The sequence below is a fragment of the Rhinatrema bivittatum genome, chromosome 6, assembly GCF_901001135.1.
Source record: "Rhinatrema bivittatum chromosome 6, aRhiBiv1.1, whole genome shotgun sequence".
NCBI classification, from domain to species: domain Eukaryota; kingdom Metazoa; phylum Chordata; class Amphibia; order Gymnophiona; family Rhinatrematidae; genus Rhinatrema; species Rhinatrema bivittatum.
The window spans coordinates 351,060,954-351,083,436 of record NC_042620.1 but is presented as its reverse complement, the minus strand read 5'-3'; the positions used below and the strand labels follow the sequence as shown (position 1 = coordinate 351,083,436).

General features: G+C 48.4%; 1 protein-coding gene across 1 annotated transcript in view; it reads right to left on the bottom strand.

Moving 5' to 3' along the window:
* Window positions 1-22,208, bottom strand: part of MAP7D3 (MAP7 domain containing 3) — a 948,456-nt gene extending 926,248 nt beyond the window's left edge. Inside the window, 1 exon segment of the mRNA XM_029607816.1 lies at window positions 21,958-22,208. Within this exon segment, the coding sequence (XP_029463676.1) occupies window positions 21,958-22,003 (46 nt within the window). The 5' untranslated portion in view covers window positions 22,004-22,208.
* Between the last annotated feature and the right edge of the window lie 275 nt (window positions 22,209-22,483).

Genomic DNA, 22,483 nt, shown 5'->3' with positions numbered 1-22,483 from the left:
TCGTCACTACGATCCACGGGGGGCGGCTCTAGGTCCACCCCCTGCAATAAATTGTTGGGATCAGCCACCAAGCCAAACTGGACCGAGCTGGCTCAACAGCGGCAATTGGACACCGTAATCCTCCGATTTCTGGTCCCAGCGGGAGAGGAGAGCTCGCTGTAAAGGCCGCATATGAGCAAAGGCCTACGGCACCATTTCCAGAGTAGAAACCATATGTCCAATGACCTGTAAATAATCCCAAGCCGTAGGCAACGGTAGAGCTAGCAAGGTCTGCACCTGAGACATCAGGTTCTCTAGGCGCTGCTGCGTGAGGAATACTTTGCCCTCTAAGGTATCGAAGCGCGCCCCCAAAAATTCCAACTGTTGACTCGGGACCAACTGGCTCTTCGCAAAGTTGATTACCCAACCTAGCGATTGAAGTTGCTGCACGACCGACTGGACTGCTCGTCGGCACGCCTCTTCCGACTTTGCGCGGATGAGCCAATCGTCCAAATAGGGATGCAACCAGAATTCCTTGACGTCGCAGATAGCTGCAACTACGACGAGAACCTTGGTGAATACCCTCGGGCCGTGGCTAGCCCGAACGGAGGGCGCAAAACTGGAAAGTGCTCCCCCAGAACTGTGAACCGAGGTACCTCTGGTGACGTTCCCTGATCCCGATATGAAAGGTACGCCTCGGCCAGATCCAAAGAAGCCAAAAAATTCTCCCTTGTGGAAGGCCGCAATAACAGACCTTAGTGTTTCCATCCGAAAACCGGGGAACCCGCAATGCCTTGTTCACTTTTTTAAATCCAAAATTGGGGCGAAACGTACCTTCCTTCTTTGGGACCAGAAAGTAAATGGAATACCTGCCTGTTCTGGTCTCCTCCGGAGGAACCGGCAATATCGCCCCCAGCAATCGCAACCTGTTGCACAGTGTGGGCGATAACCTGCCGCTTCTCCTGAGGACCGCAGGGAGAGACCATAAAAAAGATCCCGGAGGGGCCAAGCAAAGTCCCACTCGTTAGCCGTAAGAACTACGTCGAGAAACCCACTGAATCCGACGTGACCTTGACCCATTCCTCCCAAAACAGGGACAAACGACCTCCGATGCAGGGGAGGGAGGAATGGGCCTGCACGCCTTCAATTGCGAAGGCTTGCCGGTGGAGGAGGTTTCTGCAAGGATCCCAGACGCTGTGGCCGCCTGCCTCGAAAGGAAGGAGACCAAGGCTGAAACCTGGGAACCTGCTGTTTTCTGTGGGAAAGGAGCCCCCCTTCCCATACGGAACCGGCGTTGTCCCCGAAAGCGGGATCGTACATTCCCAAAAGAGCGAAACGAACGGGGCTTGTCCTCCGGTAACTTATACACTTTGTTCTCCCCCAAGTCTTTGATAAGCTGATCTAGCTCCTCCCCAAACAGCAACTCCCCTTGAAGGGAAAAGATGTGAGGCGCAATTTTGACGAGGCATCAGCCGACCAACGCCTAAGCCAGAGTAAACGCCGAGCAGCGACCGCCGATGACATAGTGCGGGCCGAGGTTCTCAACAAATCATACAAGGCATCCGCCGTGTAAGCAACCGCTGCCTCCACGCAATTAGCCCTGCTCAGCCTCGGCTGGTAGCTCCTGTGTGGTAAGCAACTGTTGGACCCAGCGGAGAGTAGCGCGCTGAACCATACTGCTACATGCCGCTGCTCGGACCCCCAATTGCCGCTATCTCAAAGATGCGCTTTAACAGCACTTCTAACTTTCTGTCTTGGAGATCTTTCAAAGCCACCACCTCCTGTGACAGGTATGGTAGTGTGCTTAACCACAGCCGTCACTGCAGAATCCACGGCAGGGACTTTAAAAAATATCCAAAGAATCTGCAGGCAGGGGATATAATTTATTCATGGCCCTGCTGACTCTCAGTGATGCCTCCGGCACCTCCCATTCTTTGGAAACTAGCTGTAAAACCTTGGCATGTAAGGGAAAAGACTGTGGGGGAGCCCTTAAACCTGCCATAGCTATGTCCCCCGTGGAAGTGTAAGTGTTCTGTCTGTGGCGCTGGGGATCTCTAATTCCTTCAAAACATGAAGGATTAAAAAGTTAAGCTCATCCTGCTAAACAGGCGCAGGATCTGGGGTCAATCGCCCTCGAGCGCCCCCGGAGCGTCAGAGACCTCTGTCCCCGTACCATCCGGCGATCCTGTGCCATCCGGAGACCCCTGAGTGAGATCCAGAGCTACCGGACCCCCTTGCCGCCTAATGAATAAAGTCTGGTGGGATATGAACCCCCCGCGTTGTCCCTAGGCCCAGACCTGCCCCGCTCAGGAGAGATTCTGCCCCGCTCAGGAGAGACCCTGGGAACCTTAGGGGGAGGGGGTTCATCCGGCTCCCAACCTGCCTCCGCGTCTAAAAATGCCTGGTGCATCAATAGGACAAATTTGAAGAAAAGGGTACTTTCCTTTTGGAGGCCCCCCGCGGGCTGGTCCCGGGGGGGGAGGGGCTCGAGGAGCATCCAATTCGGATCCACTGCACGGGCTCAAGGCAGGAGGAGAGATATGAGCAGAATCCTCCTCCTCCGATGCCGAATCAGCAGGCTGCCGCGTGGTCAAAATGGCCGCCGGCTCCCTAACAGTGGGGGGCGGGGCTGATGACCGCGCGGCTGCCAGGCTCCTGATTGCACTGAAGAGGGACGAAAAGCTGCGCTGCGAGCAGCGCTCGGCCCCCGGGAGGGTCCCTCGCCCCCGGCAATGCAATGGGAGCAGAGACCCTCCCTGGAGAGTCGCGCCCCCCGCCTTGCCACAGGCCGTGCAGGCCGAAGCTCGGGGCATCCTACGGCAGAACCGTGAGTATCTGGTTGGGAGCAGGGATTCGCGCCAAAAAAACAGCAAGGGGAAAAAAAAATCACCGGGTGAAGAGACCTCACCCCCTCCGGAGTCCCTGGTTCGCGCGGCAGGCTAGGCTACAAGGGACCACAGCCTGTCACCAACAGGACTTACGGGTCCTCACGCTGAATTTAAAATAGCCTTTAAGCTTTTTTTTTTTTTTTTAAAACAGAAGCCCTCTTCAGGAGGAAAAAAACCCCTGGGAATAAAGCAGGAACAGACGGGGGAGGGTGACCGGGACCTTTCCCCCGACTTTCCCCCCGACCAAAGGGACACCAACCGGGAAAATAAAGGAGAGCAAAGCTCTCTCAGCCTGCCTGTAAAAGAATAGCACGCTGCGCTGAAAACAGGGAAACAACAAGAAACTAAAAGAGTCCCACTTTTTTTTTTTTTTTTTTTTAAACTAAACAGAGAAATAACTAATCGATCTAGACAGTACAAGTCAAGAAATTAATAAATGACACCTGAAAAAGATTTTGTGTCAGGATATACAGGACTGCAGGTTATGTCTCTCAATCTGCTGGAGTCAGAGGAAATACTGAAGGATGGCAGGTGGCACACCAGTATATCTAGGGGGTGCTTTCAGTTTTCTCTCTGACTCTATCTGCTGGAGGGGAGGCATAACCCAGCAGTCTGGACTGATCCTGGTATGTACAGGGAATGGGGGTTTCCCCTCAGCGGAATATGTGGAGTCAAACATGTCCCCAATTTTAGTTTATTTAAGCATAAGAAACGCCAGGCTTTCCTACCCGAGCAGAGAATCATACTCCTTTTACAATGGGCTGGTACCAGTGATCCCGGAAGCTGTATAAGGGCAGCGGGGCTATAAGGACTGCACCATTCCATTAGGAATTCGATTGTGTGTATATGCCTGTTCCCATCCAACCAGTCTCGGATATGGCGTAATAAACAGACAAGATTATAATCTCTCCAGCTCGGGCATACCAAACCTCCTTGATTTCTTTCAAGCCGTAATGTATCAGTGAGAGCCTAGCTTTACGTCCTCTCCAAAGGAACTTCCGCACTATCTTATTAATACTGTTTATATCTCCCGAGGTTAGCCAAAGTGGGATCTATTGAAGGATGTGTAAAGCCAACACAGCAGTTCAGCATCTTTAAAAGAGCTATTCTCCCTGTCAAGGACAACGGCAAGTTCTCACACAATTTAAATTTGTTAGTCATATTGGTCAACATCAGGTGAACATTTACTTCATACAGTTTAGCCGGGTCCCTAGAGAGGAGAATACCCAAGTACTTCATGGTCTTGTTAACCCCATTTTAAGGGGAACTCCCCCCTCCATTCAGCCCTCACTGCCGCAGTCAGATCCATGGCCTCTGATTTCTCAATGTTTATCTTCAGGCCTGCAAAGGTTCCCAAACAATCTCTGGTGCTGTAAAATCCGTTCTAAAGACCCTCTGCGGGGAAGTCAGAAATACTAAGACATCGTCTACAAAAACAGACACCATGAATTCCTGGCCTCTCCATCGAAACCCCTGTATCTGTGTATCCATTTCAATTTTACATAAAAGGGGGTCTATTACAGTAATGAATAGTAACGGGGACAATGGACACCCCTGTCTTGTTCCTCTGTGTAAACGAAAGTCTGCAAAAACGTGGGCCGTTAGCCCATGATCGTGAACCTGGGATCATGATACAGCATCCCTATGCTGCGTAAAATTTCTCCCTGAAAACCATATCTTTGGAGAACAGAAAAAAGATAGTCCCCACGACAACCCGGTCGAAGACTTTTTCTGAGTCAAAGCCTACTAGCATGCTGCAATCCCCTTTGTCTTACATTCTTCCATGGCAAGGAAGCAGCTTGGTCATGTTGGTACTAATAGCCCTCCCTTTAACAAAACCCACCTGGTTAGGTGCGATAATATCTGGAAAAGACCGTACTGAGTCTATCCGTCAGGATTTTAGCAACAATTTAGCCTTCGAAATTTAGCAGAGGAAATTGGCCTATATGCCACCGGAGAAGACAGGTCTTTCTCCAGGCTTTTTCCAATTACTGTCATATTAAAGCTCTAGTTCTTTCCACAGGGAAGTGCCCATTCCCTCTGTTGCCTCCTGGTAGAAACGGAGAAGATCCTCTCCTACTTGGTGCTCCAACATTTATAGTAACTCTGAACTTATCCATCAGGTCCCGGGGCTTTGTGTGTTTTTACTCGTAGTGAATTGCCTCCCAGAGCTCCTCTATCCCAATGGGTCTGTTCAGGAATTCTAACTGTTGTGTATTAATTTGTGGAACATGCAAACCTTGAAAGAATTCCTATTCCTGAGACCTCCCCCGTCCTCAGTATACAGACATGTGTAAAATTTGCGAAATTCCGCGCAAATATCCGCACCCCCAACACTAATGGTCTGCCATCGCTCTTTTTCCACTTATCTATAGTGGTAGAACCCCGCGCCAGACGTACCATGTTGGCCATTAGTCTCCCCGACTTGTTCCCGAATCGGAAGAATTTGATTCCCGCCCCTCAGCATCTGTTGAGACACGCTCAGGTAGGAGTGTGTTCAATGCTCTCAAAATATCATTATATTCCACTTGGGCTTGTGGGTATTCCACTGAGCCAAGCTGCGCTTTGCCTGTACCAAATGCCTTTCCAGGTCTAGTATGTTTTTGATCATTGCTTTGATTTAGCTATCATATATGAGGTAATGGCCCCCCCTCATTACCACTTTACTGGTAGCCCAGGAAAGCCCAGGGGTTCGCCCTTGTGTGCTTTATTATGATACTCATACTCTCTCCATTTTCTCTGCATGAATTCCCTAAAATTGTCATCGCCACTTAAGATGACTTGGGAATCTCCAGAGGCGTATCCTATTCTCCCCTACACCATCATCAATATCTACCCAAATTAATGCATGGTCCGAAATCTCTGTTGGTCCTATTTTTTGCCTGGGGAACTCTAGCAAACGAGAAGTCGAGACCAAAATGTAATCAATCCTAGATAAGGTAGAATGAGCTTTGGAGACATGTGTGTAGTCCCTTTCAGTAGCGTGCATGGTCCGCCAGATGTCAAGCAGCTGAAGCTCAGAACATAGGTATGAAACCCCCTTACCAGATAAATCCGGTATAATATTTGGTGGATGAGATTTATCGACACTTGGGTCGCTTACACAGTTAAAATCCACCATCATAATTAGGGGTCCCTTCATGTTAGTGAGAATCCGACCTGCTAATTCCCTGAAAAAAGAGTGTGCATACACATTTATTTAAAGGCTTTTATATACCGGAGTTCATGCACTAGTGCATACCACTTCGGTTTACACGGAACAAGGAACAGAAAATTACATCAAACAGATTGAACAATTAAACAAATATACAATTATACAATTTGGCGCATACAGAGTACATATGGTAATAGTTCACATTTGGTAATAGTACACATTTGGCGCATACAGAGTACATATGGTAATAGTTCGACCTTGTAGCTGCCCAATCAGTATCAGGTACCTGCCCAGCTAATCCACAATTTGGGTAGACAATTCAAACTTCAAGGATTTATGAATCAGCACTGAAACCCCTGCCTTACAGCTATTAGCCGGAGAGGAATAACAATATCCGACCCATTGTCTCTTCAATTTTAAACTTTCAGCAGCTGTTAAGTGGGTTTCCTGGAGCGCAGCTATTCCCACTTTCTGCTTTTGAAGAGCACTCAATATTTTTTGTCACTTGAGCCAATACCTCCCACATTCCAAGATATATAGCGTATCTTACCTATCTGGTCACCAAACCGGTAGAAAATGCTGTTAAAGACACATTACCCATATGTGGTGACGGCCCCCCAGCCTGGGCCACCAACCCCCCTCCAAACTGAAAGGAACATACCCCACATCCCCGCTGCATGACAAGAAGTCCTATGCCCATATACCCTTCCCTCCCTACCCCCCTATAAATAACCAAAAACACATGATAGCCCGTCAGAAAGCGGGCTAGAGGTCAGCATATATGTGCTCAGGTGCTGAACCCCCTCCGAGCTCTGCCCCTTATCTTACGCTGAACAGTATACATACTCAACTTATGTAATTCCTCCCAGTGGAACCTGTTAGAGATTATATCGTTCTCAGTTACCCTTCATAACTCATGTGCAGCCTTAAGTCTCAACAGCGTTATGGTATAAGCCCTAGACCATACTGAATACTGGGTAGTCCTGGCCTTCTGTATTATCAAGGCGGATTGGACGAATTCTTTAACCAGGCAGCCGCCTTATCTGGGTCTTCAAACGTGAACGCAGTGCCCTCTTTCCAGATTCTTAACGAAGCAGGGTATTGCAAGGCGAACCTGATATTTTGATTGAAGAGCTCTTTACAAATACCAGAAAAGAGACGCCTCTTGGTTGCGACGGCCGCTGAGAAATCTTGGAAGATAACCACCTTGTGATCTTTATCTCTCAGTTCTTTGGTTTTGCGAAAGGCTGTAAGAACTGTCGCCCGTTGCGCCCAATTCAGGAATCTCGCTATCACCAACCTCGGGCATCTGTCAGAGTCCCTCCGGGGGCCAAGGCAATGCGCCCTTTCAATCTCCACTTTCCCTGTCAGATTTGGCAGGTTTAGTGCATTTGGGAGCCATTCCATCAGCAAAGCCTGTAGATCCCCTTCCTGCACATCTTCCGGAATGCCCAGGAATTTGAGGTTATTTCGACGGGCCCGATTTACCAAGTCCTCTAGCTTATTTTCCGCCATTTTTGCAAAGGATTCCAGCGCTGTTACACGTGCTGTGAGGGCCTGGTGATCTTCCTCAACCGCAGATAGCCTGCCCTCCGCGTTGTCAATCCTGCGTCCTATATCGCCTAGAGACTCCTTCACAGCCAGGAAGTTTTCATTTATACCCTCAAATTTGTGTTCCAAAGCTGCTACCACCACCGCAGTCAGTCTTCTCCACGGCCGCATCATCCAGCCCTGTGCCGTCTGAAGCTCTGCGTCCATCGGCCATCTTGGACTCGGCTCCCAGCGTTTTTATTTTTTCTTTCCACGGCGGTTTCGCGGTCATCTCCGGCTCGCAGGATAACGTCGAGAGGCTTTGCACCCAATATTCAAGCTGAGGCTCTGCCCGTGATCCTAAGGAGGTATGAAACGCTAAATTTTTACTGGTTTCGGCGATTCAGCACCCGGAGCCCCGAGTAGACACGTCTCTCCGAGCTCACCACATCACGTGACCTCTCTCTGTTGTTTTTTTTTAAACAAGCAATCCCCAGTAGGGAGATGCTTGTCCACCATCTGTTGGAGATGGAGAATACTGGCTGGCTGATGTCAGAGCAGGAGTATATAGTACTGTGACGTCAACTTTGCTCCGTCTCCATCTGCTGGTAGAAGTGCATAAACCACTGGTGTTTATTAACCTGTCTGAATGCTGAAAAATACAAATTTTAGAGATCCAATACCTTATAAATTCAGAGTGAGAGTGCCTACAGTAGGACCTTTGTCATGCACAGATGTCAAAATGGAGAACTTACCTACCTGATAATTTCGTTTTCCTTAGTGTATACAGATGGACTCAGGACCAGTGGGTTATTTATTTATTTTTGGTTTTTATATACCGGAAGTTCCTGTATAATATACATATCACTCCGGTTTACAGGTAACAGAGATAACTATCGCCTGGAAGGCAGTTTACATGGAACATATCGAACAATTAAAACTATTATAAAGCAGATTACAACATGAATCAAATTAAAACACAAAGATAAAGCAAATAAACATTACATTATTGCTGTAAGACATGAGGGTTGTCATTCTTCCTGCTCTTAGCTCTCTGGGAATGCTTGTAGGAAGAGCCAAGTCTTGAGTTTCATTTTAAAAGTAGTATGGCACGGCTCAAGGCGAATGTCTGGTGGTAGAGAGTTCCAGAGAGATGGGCCCGCTGTTGATAGTGCGCGTTTCCTCAGGGAGGATCTTGCAGGTTGGGTGATCATTCTGTTCTGGTATGCCCTTCTGGTCGGCTTTTTGGAAGTGTGTAGCTGGAGCTGGAAGGTTAAGTTGAGTGGCGAGATGCTATGTAGGGCCTTATGAATCATCATGCTGGTTTTGAACTGTATCCTGTATTTAATAGGAAGCCAATGGAGATGCTGGAGGATAGGGGTGATATGATCCTTTTTTTTGGCGTTGGTGAGAATTCTTGCTGTGGCATTCAGGACCATCTGGAGGGGTTTGGTGGTGCAGGCGGGAAGGCCCAGAAGGAGTGAATTACAGTAGTCCAATTTCAGGAGAATGATGGCTTGAAGTACTGTGCGGAAATCTCTGTAGAGTAGAAGTGGCTTTAGTTTCTTTAAAACTTGTAATTTAAAGAAACATTCTTTTGTAGTGTTATTTACGAATTTGTTGAGGCTGAGTCTATTGTCTAGAAGTACACCCAGGTCTCTGACTTGAGGTGAGGTGGTGTATCCAGCGGTATCTGGAGAATTGCTGGTGGTTAGGGAGATGGGCGGGACACAGTGTTCAGGTGTTATTATAAGGATTTCGGTTTTGTTAGTGTTTAAAACTAGGTTGAGGCTGGCGAGTAGATTGTTGATGTTTGTGAGGCATTTATTCCAGTAAGCCATGGTTTTGTGTATAGTATCCGTTATAGGGATGAGAATTTGAATGTCATCCGCGTATAAGAAGTGGATTAGATTGAGGTTAGTAAGTAGATGACAGAGTGGGAGAAGATATATGTTGAAAAGGGTGGGGGAGAGCGAGGATCCTTGTGGTACCCCCATTTTGGATTGAATGGGGTGAGATTCCTTGTTGTTTATCTTGACTTTGTATGTTCTGTTCTCTAGGAAGGATTTGAACCAGTTGAAAGCTGCTCCTGTAATGCCGATGTCAGTTAGCCGTTGTAAGAGGCTCGAGTGGTTCACGGTGTCGAACGCTGAGGAGAGATCCAGAAGTGCGAGGAGGCAAGGTTGGCCTTTTTCCAGATTGAAGATAATGGTGTCCGATAGTGTGGCTAATAGTGATTCGGTGTTCTTGGTCTTCCGGAATCCAAATTGGTTAGGGGTGAGGATATTGTTGTCGTCAAGGAATTCTGAGAGTTGTCTGTTAACAACTTTCTCCATAATTTTAGCTATCATAGGAAGGTTTGCTATAGGTCTGTAGTTAGCAGGATCTGTGGTGGGAAGGTTGGGTTTTTTGAGGAGAGGTTTGAGCATTGCCAACTTGAGTTGGTTAGGTACTTGGCCTTGGGCGAGAGAGTGGTTAATGATATCTGCGACTAGTTTAGCAATGATGTCAGGGATTGAACTCAGCAGGTTTGAGGGAATATGATCTAGAGGGTGAGAGGACGGTTTTATCTTCTTAAGGATGTTCACTATTTCTAAGGTGGACGTGGGTTCAAGGGTTTCGAGCATTGCTGTGTATGGGTTGGGTTGTAGAACGGGTGATATCGATGTTTGAGGGCTGTGGTTGCTTGCGTAGCTTGTGTGCGGAGATGCTGGGTCCTGGGGGATGCTGGGTCCGGGGGGTTTGGTGAGGGCTGATACATAAGAGAAGAGGGCTCTTGAGTCAAATGAGAAGTGGTGTATCTTTTTGGAGAAGAATTCTTTCTTGGTTTTGTTGATTTCGTTTCTATATGAGTTGAGGCATGATTTGTAGGTGAGTAGGATTGTTGTAGATGGGCTTTTTCGCCATTGGTTTTCCTTGCATCTAAGCTCGTGTTTACGTGACTTCAGCTCTGTGGTGAACCAAGGTTTCCTGTTGTCTTTGTCCGGATTGATAGATTTTGTTGTCATGGGGCACACTTTATCTGCAACCTTGTTAGTGATGTTGATCCATGATGATGTAGCTGAGTTGGCGTCAGTAAGGTCCAGATTCATTAGTTCCTTGGTCAGGTGTTCGCTGAGGTGATCTCCTGAGCACTGTTTCCTGACGGATATGGTGATTGTTTGATTTGTTTGGGGAGGAGGCTCGAAGATCTCTAACATTGATGAGATGATTCGGTGGTCGGTCCACGGTACCGCAAGGCAGGTTGGGGTAGTGTGGGATGAAAATCCTTCGTTTATGAATATAAGGTCTAAAGTATGACCAGCTTTGTGGGTAGGTTCTTTCACAATTTGTCTGAAACCCATATGGTTGAGGGAGGAGAGAAGAGTTTTGCAGTTGGAGGAATGAGGATGGACATCCACGTGGAGGTTGAAGTCTCCCATCAATATGGCCGGTTTTCCGGAATTTAGGTGTTTTGCTGTTAGTTCTATGATTGGGAAAGGGTCTGATTCCAGCATTCCAGGTGGGGCGTAGATTAGCACGATAGTCAGATGTTTAGAGTTGAATAGAGCGAATTCGATATTTGCTATGGTATTGGATGTCTGCAATGTCAGACCTAGCACTTTTTTGGCTGCCAGGAGGAGGCCTCCTCCTCTTTTTTTGCATCTGGGTATGGACATTAGGTCGTAGGTCTGGATGGGAAGCTGATTGATTAGAGCTGTGTCGGTGGGTTTTAACCAGGTTTCTGTGATGGCACAGATGTCAGGTTTTGAGTCGGATAGGAAGTCATTGAGTATATGAGTTTTCTTGGATATGGATTGCGCGTTTAGCAGCGTGAGTAAGAAGAGAGCCAGGCCGAGACATTGGGTGACGGGTGTCAGCAGGATGGGCCTGAGCCTCTGTTGGCAGTTATGGGGGGGTGTAGGGAGCTTAGGTGCTCTCCACCTTTGGTTGTGGATGATGGGAATAGTTAGGGGGTGCATGGTGGAGAGAAGAGCGGGCGTATGGCCAGAAGGCAGGGGAAACTCTAGGTTAGTAGTATCCAGATGGGGGAGGTGGTCTCTGTGTGGGTCCTACCCCGTGGGGCAAGTCAAGTGATAATAGAATTAGGTCCAATGGAAGGCTCTGCCTTAAATAAGCGGGCGAGGCTGTGTTGGGCTTACCTTGAAAGCCGATTGGGATGGAGACCTGGCTTCTGGGCTGCTCTGCTGGGCTGCACTAAGGGGCGCACAAAGGGGCCAGCCCCTTTGTCGTGCTCCTTCGGCGTGCGACGCACGGCGTGCGACGCCTAGACGCTGCGTGTGATTTAAAGGGCTCCTGGCCCTGCAGCGATTGGTGGCACTGCGGTCGATTTTGATTGGTTGCCGGCCCGGAAGAGGGCTGAAGGAGGTGCCTGGGGTCTCAGATCGGTGCCTCGTGGTCGGCGCGGAGGTCTGCCGGGACGAGGGTGCGATTTAGGGCCTTACCCCAGTGAGTCTCGGCGCCGGCTGCGCAGGCCTCGCACGGTCCGGTCCCGCTGGAGCAGGCAGAGAAGAGGTAGGTTTTCGTCGCCGCGGGTGATTTAAAGGGCTCCTGGCCCTGCTGCGATTGGTGGCGCTGCGGTAGATTTTGATTGGTTGCCGGCCCGGAAGAGGGCTGAAGGAGGTGCCTGGGGTCTCGAATCGGTGCCTCGTGGTCGGCGCGGAGGTCTGCCGGGGTGAGGGTGCGATTTAGGGCCTTACCCCGGTGGGTCTCGGCGCCGGCTGCGCAGGCCTCGCACGGTCCGGTCCCGCTGGAGCAGGCAGAGAAGAGGTAGGTTTTCGTCGCCGCGGGTGATTTAAAGGGCTCCTGGCCCTGCTGCGATTGGTGGCGCTGCGGTAGATTTTGATTGGTTGCCGGCCCGGAAGAGGGCTGAAGGAGGTGCCTGGGGTCTCGAATCGGTGCCTCGTGGTCGGCATGGAGGTCTGCCGGGGTGAGGGTGCGATTTAGGGCCTTACCCCGGTGGGTCTCGGCGCCGGCTGCGCAGGCCTCGCACGGTCTGGTCCCGCTGGAACAGGCCCGCTGGAGCAGTCCTCTGCTAGCAGATGGGAGATGGAGTCATATTTCAAAGCTGATGTCACCCTAGATATACCCCTGCAGTGACCTCAGCTCCTCAGTATCCTCCTCGAAAAGCCATTGTGGATATATATCTTTGCATAAACAACTTGATTAAACTTCTCAAACTTGATTAAATTAATTTAACTGGTTTCAAAACTGGAGACCGCCAGTGCACTCAACTAAGTTACCGCCGACGCCAGACTATCTGCGGGTGTTTTGAACTAGGGGTAGGCAACGGCTTACCCGTATTTGTTTACTCTCGAGGTTCGCTTTACAGGGTCCTCCTTCTCTGGAGCAGCCGTGGGCGGGATGATGAGTCCATCTGTCTACACTAAGGAAAACAAAATTATCAGGCAAGTAACTTCTCCATTTCCTAGCATGTAGCCAGATGGATTCTGGACTCAGGACCAGTGGGATGTACAAAAGCTACTCCAGGACAGGGCGGGAGGCTGCCTGTGGCCCAATTAGTACTGCCCTTGCGAAGGCTGCATCTTCTCGGGCCTGAACATCCAGGCGGAAGAACCTGGAGAAGGTGTGTAGGGAGCACCACGTCGCCGTCTGACAGATCTCGGAGGGCGATAGCAGCTTGGTTTCTGCCCAAGATACTGCCTGGGCCCTAGTAGAATGAAGCCGTTGCCTACCCCTAGTTCAAAACACCCTGCAGTGGTAAAGGCTTTCCTGCCTCTATGTAGGCTGCCTTGATTACTTCCTTGATCCAGCGGGCTATGGTTGCCCGCGAGGCCGCTTCTCCTTGTTTCTTCCCGCTATGAAAAACGAACCGCGCACTGGTTCCGATCTTTCCAGGTATCGCACCAAGAGTCTGCCAATATTTAGATGGTGAAGAAGGCGGGAGTCCTCTGAGACCTTATGTGCATCCGGAGATGGTAGGGAGATGGCCTGGTTCAAATGAAACTTGGAAACCACTTTCGGTAGGAAGGAGGGGACAGTGTGCAGCTGTATGGTTACAGGGGTGAACCTAAGGAATGGTTCCCGACAGGATAGTGCCTGTAGTTCGGAGATGCAACAAGCTAAACATATTGCCACCAGGAATACCGTCTTCAATGTTAAGAGGCGTAGTGACAGACCGCACGTTGGTCTAAAGGAAGCCCCCACTAGGAAATCTAATATCAGATTGAGGTTCCATAGGGGCACCAGCCACTTTAGGGATGGTCGAAGATGCTTAACTCCTTTTAGGAAATGTGTCAAATCCGGATAAGCTGATAGATAGATACCGTTCATTTCGGCTCTGAAGCAGCAGAAGGCGGCTACTTGGACCTTGAGGGAGTTGAGTGACAAGCCCTTCTTCATACCGTCCTGTAGAAACTCCAGAATCATGGGTATCTTAGCTGTCTGCGGGAGTATCTCGCAGTCCTCGCACTAGGCTTCGAATATTCTCCAGGTCCGTATTTATTCCAGGGATGTTGAGAACTTGCGTGCTCGGAGCAGGGTGTCAATCACGGGCTTTGAGTAACCGCGCTTCTTCAGGCGAGTCCTCTCAAGGGCCAGACCGTAACAGAGAATCAAGATGGATCTTCATGAAGAATCGGGCCCTGCTGGAAAAGGTCCCTGTGTGGAGGTAGGCACAGAGGGCTCCCCGAAAGGAGTCTTTGCAAGTCTGCGTATCATGGGCGTCTTGGCCAGTCCGGGGCCACTAGTAAGACTAGTCCCCTGTGGTGTTCTATCTTGCGGATGAGCTTACCCAGTAGTGGTCATGGGGGGGAAGGCATATAGTAAGTCTTCCTCCGGCCAGGTCTGAACGACAGCGTCAATCCCTTGGGAGTGTGGCTCTCGTCTGTGGCTGAAGAACCTGGGGACTTGGGCACTAAGATAGGTGGCCAGTAGGTCCATGGCTGGGAGGCCCCAGCGATTTAGTCGACTGCGTCCATTTCCCTGGGTCCAGGCTCTCTCTGCTGAGGACATCTGCTGAGATGTTATCTTTTCCTGCGATGTGGGAGGCCGAGATCCCTTGTAGATTTATATCTGCCCATGCCATGAGAGGATCTATCTCCAGAGACACCTGCTGGCTCCTGGTTCCTCCCTGGTGGATGATGTAGGTAACCGTTGTAGTGTTGTCCAACATTACTTGAATTGCTTTGCCTCGGAGTCTGTGGCTGAATCGCAGGCACGCTAGTCTGACTGCTCGAGCTTCCAGGCGGTTTATGTTCCATCCCGCCTCTTCCTTGCTCCATTGTCCCTGGGCCATCAGTTCCTGACAGTGGGCTTCCGACCCTCGCAGGCTCGCATCTGTGGTGAGCAAGATCCAGTTCGGTAGGGATAGGCTTACTCCTCTGCTTAGGTGGTCTTCCTGTAGCCACCACTGAAGCTGAGAACATCTCTCTGCTAGTAGTTGGAGGCGAATTGAGTAGCCCTAGGACAGTGGGTTCCAGTGTGACAGTAAGGAATGCTGGAGCGGTCGCATGTGGGCCCTTGCCCACGGGACGACCTCCAGGGTTGCTGCCATGAGGCTGAGGACTTGAAGGTAGTCCCATACCTTGGGGCATGCATTGGTCATCAATCGTCATAATTGTTCCATCAGCTTCCTTCTCCTCGGGGGAGGAAGACTTTGTTCTGTTTGGTGTCGAAACGGGCCCCCAGGTACTCTAGAGACTGAGAGGGCTGCAGACTGCTCTTCCCTGTGTTCACAACCCAACCGAGCTCCTGCAATAGGTTCTTGACTCTGCTGGTCACCTGCCGGCTCTCTTTCGAAGACTTTACCCTGATCAGCCAGTCGTCCAGGTAAGGGTGTACCAAGATCTCTTCCTTCCTCAGTGTTGCCGCCACGACCACCATAATTTTGGAGAATGTTCTGGGGAGGGTTGCTAGGCCGAAGGGTAGTGCTCGGAACTGGTAATGGTGACCCAGTATCGCAAAGTGTAGAAAACGCTGGTGATCTTGATGGAGTGGAATGTGAAGGTAGGCTTCGGAGAAGTCCAGGGAGGTTAGGAACTCTCCTGGTTGTACTGCCATTATTACGGAGCGAAGAATCTCCATGCGTAAGTGTAGTATCCACAGATGATGGTTGACGTTCTTGAGATCCAAGATGTGTCGGAATGATCCTTCCTTCTTGGGAACAATAAAATAGATGGCATAGCGCCCCGTATATTGTTGGGGCATAGGAATCGGAGATATTGCTTTCAGACCGAGTAGTCTTGCCAGAGTGGCTTCCACTGCCAGTCTCTTGGTGTGGGAGTGACAGGGTGACATCATAAATTTGTCCCAAGGGTTGCTGCGGACCTCCACAGAGTAACCTTCTGGAATGATGTTTAGTACCCATTTGTCCGACGTGATCTTGACCCATCTTTGGTAGAAGAGGGAAAGTCAACCCCCTATTTCCTCTTCCTGTGGATGGGTCAGCCCATTCTCATTGGAGAGCATGGCTGAAGCCTGCCCCCGGGCCTGTTCCTCTCTTGGACTGTCGGTTCCAAAAGGGTTGGGACCTTCCGGTGGGACAAGGTGCCTGGAACTGCAAGTTCCTGTAGGATCTAAAGCATTATGAGCCTCTGCCGCTGGTTCTTCTGGTGGAGGGCACTGGGATCTTTTACCCCTGTCTTCCGGTAGCCGAGGCACTGGAGATTCACCCCACTTGCTGGCTAACTTCTCCAATTCACTTCCGAATAAGAGAGATCCTTTAAAGGGCATTCTTGTGAGATTTGCTTTAGAGGTTGCATCAGCATACCAATTCCGCAGCCATAGTTGTCTTCTGGCTGCCACTATCGAGGCTACTCCTCTGGCTGAGGTATGCACCAGATCTGAGCTTGCGCCCGTCAGGAAGGCTGCTGCAGGTTCCATCGTCTCACCGGTATAAGTTCTGGAGTTATTTGCCTCTCTTGAGAGGAGCAAGCAGGAACGTGCCACCAGTGCGCAGCAGGACGCAATCTGCAGTGTCATTGCTGTTGCATCAAAGGCCTGCTTAAGAATGGATTCCAATCATCTATCCTGAGTATCCTTCAATGCAGCCCCTCCCTCAAAGGGGATGGTTGTTCGCTTTGAGACTTCACAGACCATGGTGTCCACTTTCTGAAAACGCAGGCATACCTTGGTCGTTTCCAGAGGGTATAAGGCTTCCATGGCCCAACTTCTTTTAAAGCTGGCCTCCGGGGCATCCTACCCCAGTTCACTCAGTTCCTGGATGGCTTCCATCATTGGGAAGTAGCATGAGGCTTTACAAAGGGACACCAAGATGGGGTTCTTCTTTGGTTCCGCCATAGGGTCTGTGCCTGGAATACCCAGAGTCTTCAGAGTCTGGGAAACAAAGGCTGATAACTCATCCCTGTGGAAGAAGTGAAGCATGGTTCAGTATGGTTCCAGACCTGGAGGGATTTCTCCTTCTTGCAGGGAGCCGCCATCATCATCTGAGGTGTCCAGGTCCCAGTCAGGGAAATTCTTGGTTAGGCATACGAGTAGGGCCGGGAGGATTTTGTGCTTCCGGCAGGGGTTGAGCCAGGGGCGCAGCCGGGGCTGATTGTGCCTGAACGAAGGCTTGCAACCCTTGGAAAAATTCTAACCAGGAGAAGGTTCCTGGGTCCATGTTAATCCCAGGGAGAGTTGGGGTAGGGGCCCCTGAGGTGCCCTCTTGTGGAGAAGCCATCTTGGAGCCATCTTGGAGTTGCATAGCCATCTTGGAGCTATCATATACAGCAGTTCTGGACCCATCTTCAGACAGTGAGGGACCAGGTTTTGGTCCCCCCTGGGCTCCTTCGCAATGCTGACATAGGCAGGACTCCAGTTCAGCCTGCGTGGCTCTTATGTGGCAGGATGTGCTGTGCAAAGAGAGTGCCTTCTGGCCTTCTTGGACGCCAGTGCCATTGTCTCTACGTCTAGGCGCACAGGTAAAGTTTCAATATGCGCGTGTAGTTGTAAGCACAGCTGTGGATGTAGTTATGCGCACGGAGTGCACTCAGTTGTGTGCGCGGTGTGCGTTCAATTGTGCGTGTGTCTGTATTGGACGCGCACAAGTTAGGCGCAAGGCCGTCTGGCCTGCCCCTCGCGTACCACCGGTCGAGAAGGGAAGATGGTGCCGACAACCCCCCGCGCGCAAGATGGCGCCCCCCCCCCCAAGGGTCTCCACGTGTGTGGACCCTTGCACCGGATCGGGGCCTAGCCCAACCAAGGCTGCTCAACCAATCGGTGCTCCCTTTTTACCGGTATGGCAATTCGAGCTCTGGAGACCAGAGATCTGAATTTAATGATTTCTGCTTACCTGGTCTTGGTGCTTATCGATCATGTGCCGGATGGTCTCCAGCTGCTGGGGGAGAGGGTTTTACCTTCACCGCCGTGCTCGGTTATGCACCCACTGCCTTTCAGCCACTCTGGGGCTAAGTCCGTGCCGGGAACCAGCTACCGGACCAAGGCACACCTCTTGTGGGATATCGGAATTCACCTCAGGAATTCTCAACTGGGGGAGGGACCCTTAGGTATCACCGCAGGAGAGCGGGGCTCGATCTTCTTTAAGGTAATTTTTTTCTTCTTGCTGTAATTTTCCTAACACTGCTAGTGTGTGGGATAGTGTCCGCATCTGCTAGGAGACGGAGAGATACTGAGGAGCTGAGTTCACTGCAGGGGTATATCTAGGGCGATGTCAGCTTTGAAATCTGACTCCGTCTCCCATCTGCTTGCAGAAGAACACATAACCCACTGGTCCTGAGTCCATCTGGCTACACGCTAGGAAAGTTGCATTTTAATGAGTTTCATATACAGTATAGCAAATACAAAAAAGCACAGCACATATCTGAACCATGGCAAATCAGGTTTGAAAGGGCACTAGTGTAAAAAATCTCAATTCCCATGTAATATGATTGCATACCTTCTGAGCAATTCAGAACATAAACCAAACATTCATATTTCTTCACAAGACATCTACTTGACAAAACTGTCTAAACATGAAAAAGTGCAAATTATCACTAACACTTCAGGTGTCTGCAGGTCATTATGTAATATGAATGCACTAAGTTTCTTAGAATATTTCTCTACTTGTAAGCAATAAGAATGATGGCTACTGTAGAACTGTAAAAATAGCATAAGAGCATAACTTGCCATACTGGGTCAGACCAAGGGTCCATTAAGCCCAGCATCCTGTTTCCAACAGTGGCCAATCCAGGCTATAAATACCTGGCAAGTACCCAAAACTAAGTATATCCCACACTAGTGATGCTAGTAATAGCAGTGGCTATTTTCTAAGTCAAATTGATTAGTAGCAGGTTCTTCTCCAAGAACTTATCCAAACCTTTTTTAAAACCCAGCTACACTAACTGCACTACCCACATCCCCTGGCAACAAATTCCAGAGTTTAATTGTGCAGAGTGAAAAAGAATTTTCTCTGATTAGTTTTAAAATGTGCTACATGCTAACTTCATGGAGTGCCCCCTAGTCCTTCTATTATCCGAAAGAGTAAACAAACAATTCAAGTTCACGTTCTAGACCTCATGATTTTAAAGACCTCTATTATATCCCCCCCTCAGCCTTCTCTTCTCCAAGCTCAACAGCCCTAACCTCTTTAGTCTTTCCTCACAGGAGTTCCATCTCCTATATCATTTTGGCACCATTCTCTATACCTTCTCCATCGCAACTTGAGATGGGGCGACCAGAACTGTACAAAGTATTCAAGGTGCGGTCTCACCATGAGCGATACAGAAGTATTATGACATTTTCTATTTTATTCACCATTCCCTTCCTAATAATTCCTAACATTGTTTGTTTTTTTGACTGCCACTATGAAGCCTAGATTTCTTTCTTAGGCGGTAGCTCCTAATATGGAACCTAACCGTGTAACTACAGCATGGGTTATTTTTCCCTATGTGCATCAGCTTGCACTTATCAACATTAAATTTCATCTGCCATTTGGATGTCCAATTTTCCAGTCTCACAAGGTCCTCCTGCAATTTATCACAATCTGCTTGTGATTTAACTACTCTGAATAAATTTTTTATCATCTGCAAATTTGATTACCTCACTCGTCGTATTCCTCTCCAGATCATTTGGTACATAGGAAAAACAGCAGAATGCATTCAATCACCTGGGAAGTGTGCATGGTACATAATCCATACTATCTTGTCTTTATAAAATATTCTTAAATCAAATCATAATGCTTTGAAATACATTTTTATATGTAATGCAAGTCTACTATGAACAGATCATGGTAAAACGGCAGACTTTAAATTGTAAATAAATACTATGATGGTAACTTTCATTCTGGTGTGCGGGCGTATATGTACACATGTATGCCAGATCGCACAAATGGACATAGCCATTTTACAACATATGTGCGCATGTTATAAAATCAGCTGCACACATGACCATGTGCAAGCAATTTTATATGGACGTGCCCAAATGCCGGCTCTACTGTGTAAGTTAAGGGATTTTGCTAGGTTACACACACTGATGCAATTACCCATTTTCCCAGTTCATTCCCAATTTGCCTAGTTAATGGATCGGACCCTTAAAACCACGCTACTAGCCCGATTGTTTTATTTTTTTACTTACACGCCAGCCATAGCAGAAGTAAAGTTACACTGTAGGGACCCCCGGCACGTGCTTGTGCATATATTTACACACACATCTCTTGGTCTTCCCCCAACCAGCTCATGCCCCGCCTCTGTTTTTAATTTTTTGATTTATGCGCATCCCAGGAGATACACGTGTACTTGGGCACGTCTTACAATCCGAGCAGCGCACCAACCCAAATAACATGTGTAGGGCTTTAAAATTAACCTCTATATGTACATTCTCTTAAGTTACAGTTTTTAAACAAGGCATTTAGTCTTCGTGTTTCATTTTAGTAGAAATTCTGAGTGCACAGAACATTGCTTCTGCAAATCTGTGGACCATTTACAGCACTGGTATGATTCCATTCCAATCATAACTGCTTGTTTGTGAATATCTCATGGCAAATAACTAGTCTAGAATTTTCACTGCAGATGCTGAAATATGCCCGAATCTAGTCAATCTTAAACTGTGCTATCAATTTTGACTTCTGCACAATTTTCTTGGGCTTCAGGCTTTAAAGCAAAAAATATTAATTTGAACCAAAGAAATAAGAGGTTGCTAATAACCTGTTTTATTTTCTTTGTGAACCCTAACTTGCACATATACACCACCTTACCTGGTATGACTACCTTTAAAATGTTTGCTTTCTCTCCAGTGAATTAAAAATAATGCATCATAATTTAGTTGTTGATATTCAATTGTATCCTCTTGAAACAAACATGATTCATCGAGACACTATATTATGGTACGCTCCTGTATTAAATTGAAGAAAATGTGTGCATAATGTCTAGCACACATCAAAAGCATCTAGAAAATGAAGTGAACAGTACACTTTAGGTTCTGTAGTGAACAGATGATCAAGTTTGCATATTTTTTCTTTCATTTAAAAATCTGCATCCAGCGGAAGCAATTAGGTTTCCAGATTCAGCTTCTCATTTCATTAGCAACAACTTGTGTAAGAGATTCTAAGCTAAGAACAATTGCATATTTAATTTGAAATAAATGCTGAACGAAGATTTTCAATTATTATATTAAAAGGACTGTGATCTGCAAATTAATTAACCGTTTCCTTCTACCAGAAGTTCATCGGAGCTATCACATGAGAAAACTAATTTTATACTCTCTCTCATTCTAACTACATATATGTTTTCTCCCCACCTTCTAAAGGAACTACTTGAAAAATCTTAATCTATATACAAATCTACCTAGTGGGCAGTTAAATTTTGACTTTGGAAATTAAAAATATCCATGTCAATATTATTATGCTTTTGATAGAATATCATTAATGCCATACTTATTTAGTAAAACGCTCTAAACTAAGTCGATCTGACTATCTGCTCATCTTATTCCGATTCCCTACAATAAGCAAGTACAGTCTGCATTTCCCTCCGTTGAGCTTAACGGTATAAAGCCGTCAGAAGTCGTCTCCATGAACTTCGCCAGGCCCCAAACTTTCTTGCCGCTTTACATTCATTTTTGTGTTTGTTAAACATTTTTGGCAAATTTTGGGGTAACCGCAGTGGTGCGGTGCAGCCCCTCCCCCCACATCCTCAATCTCTGAGCCGCTCTCTCCTCTCTGTTATGGTTCCGGCCGTCAGAAGAGCCGGGTGTCTCTTTCCCACCCAACAGAAACTTTACAAATTCCAGGCCGGAGGAAGGCCTACGCACAAGGGAACGGTACACGTTTTCCAGACAGAATCTGAAACCCCAGAAAAGTTATTTCCCCAATCCCAGCTTCCCCCCTCCCCCCAGACAGTTAACGGAGTCGACATAGCCGTTGGAGCTGTTTCCGCAGCCTAGAGTCACGAGCAACAGCCGAAGAGAAACAGCACCCTGTCAAGTGCAGACACCGAGAGACCGCCGTCTTACCCATCTGCTCCCGCAACCCCTTCAGAGACGTGCTGCTATCCGCCATCTTCTACCGCCTGTCCGGAGCTGCTATCTCCCCGACTACTGCTGCCACTGCTGCTATCCGCAGTGCGCAGGCTCCAGAGCACGCGGGAAGTCGGAGAGCGGGGATGCGCCAGATGCTGCTGTTGCCAGGTAGCGGTTGCGTCTCTGCGGCCCTGCAGTACTGTGCCCGAACCGCCTCCTCTGTCCCCAGCACTGTTAGCTGCGCTTCCCGCAAATGCAGACACTGTGCCAACTTCTTAGCATTGCCCGAGGAGCTTTGCCAGAACAAGCGAAATGAGAAGGCGAGGGGTTTTATACATATATTCCCTTTTTATTCTAAATCACTTTATGTATCACTTTGGCAAGACGTAAAATTGTCATGTTAATATAATTATCTGAATCTATTCTTGGTCTAGAACAGGGGTCAGGAACCTATGGCTCGGGAGCCAGATATGGCTCTTTTGATGGCTGCATCTGGCTCACAGACAAATCTTTAATAAAA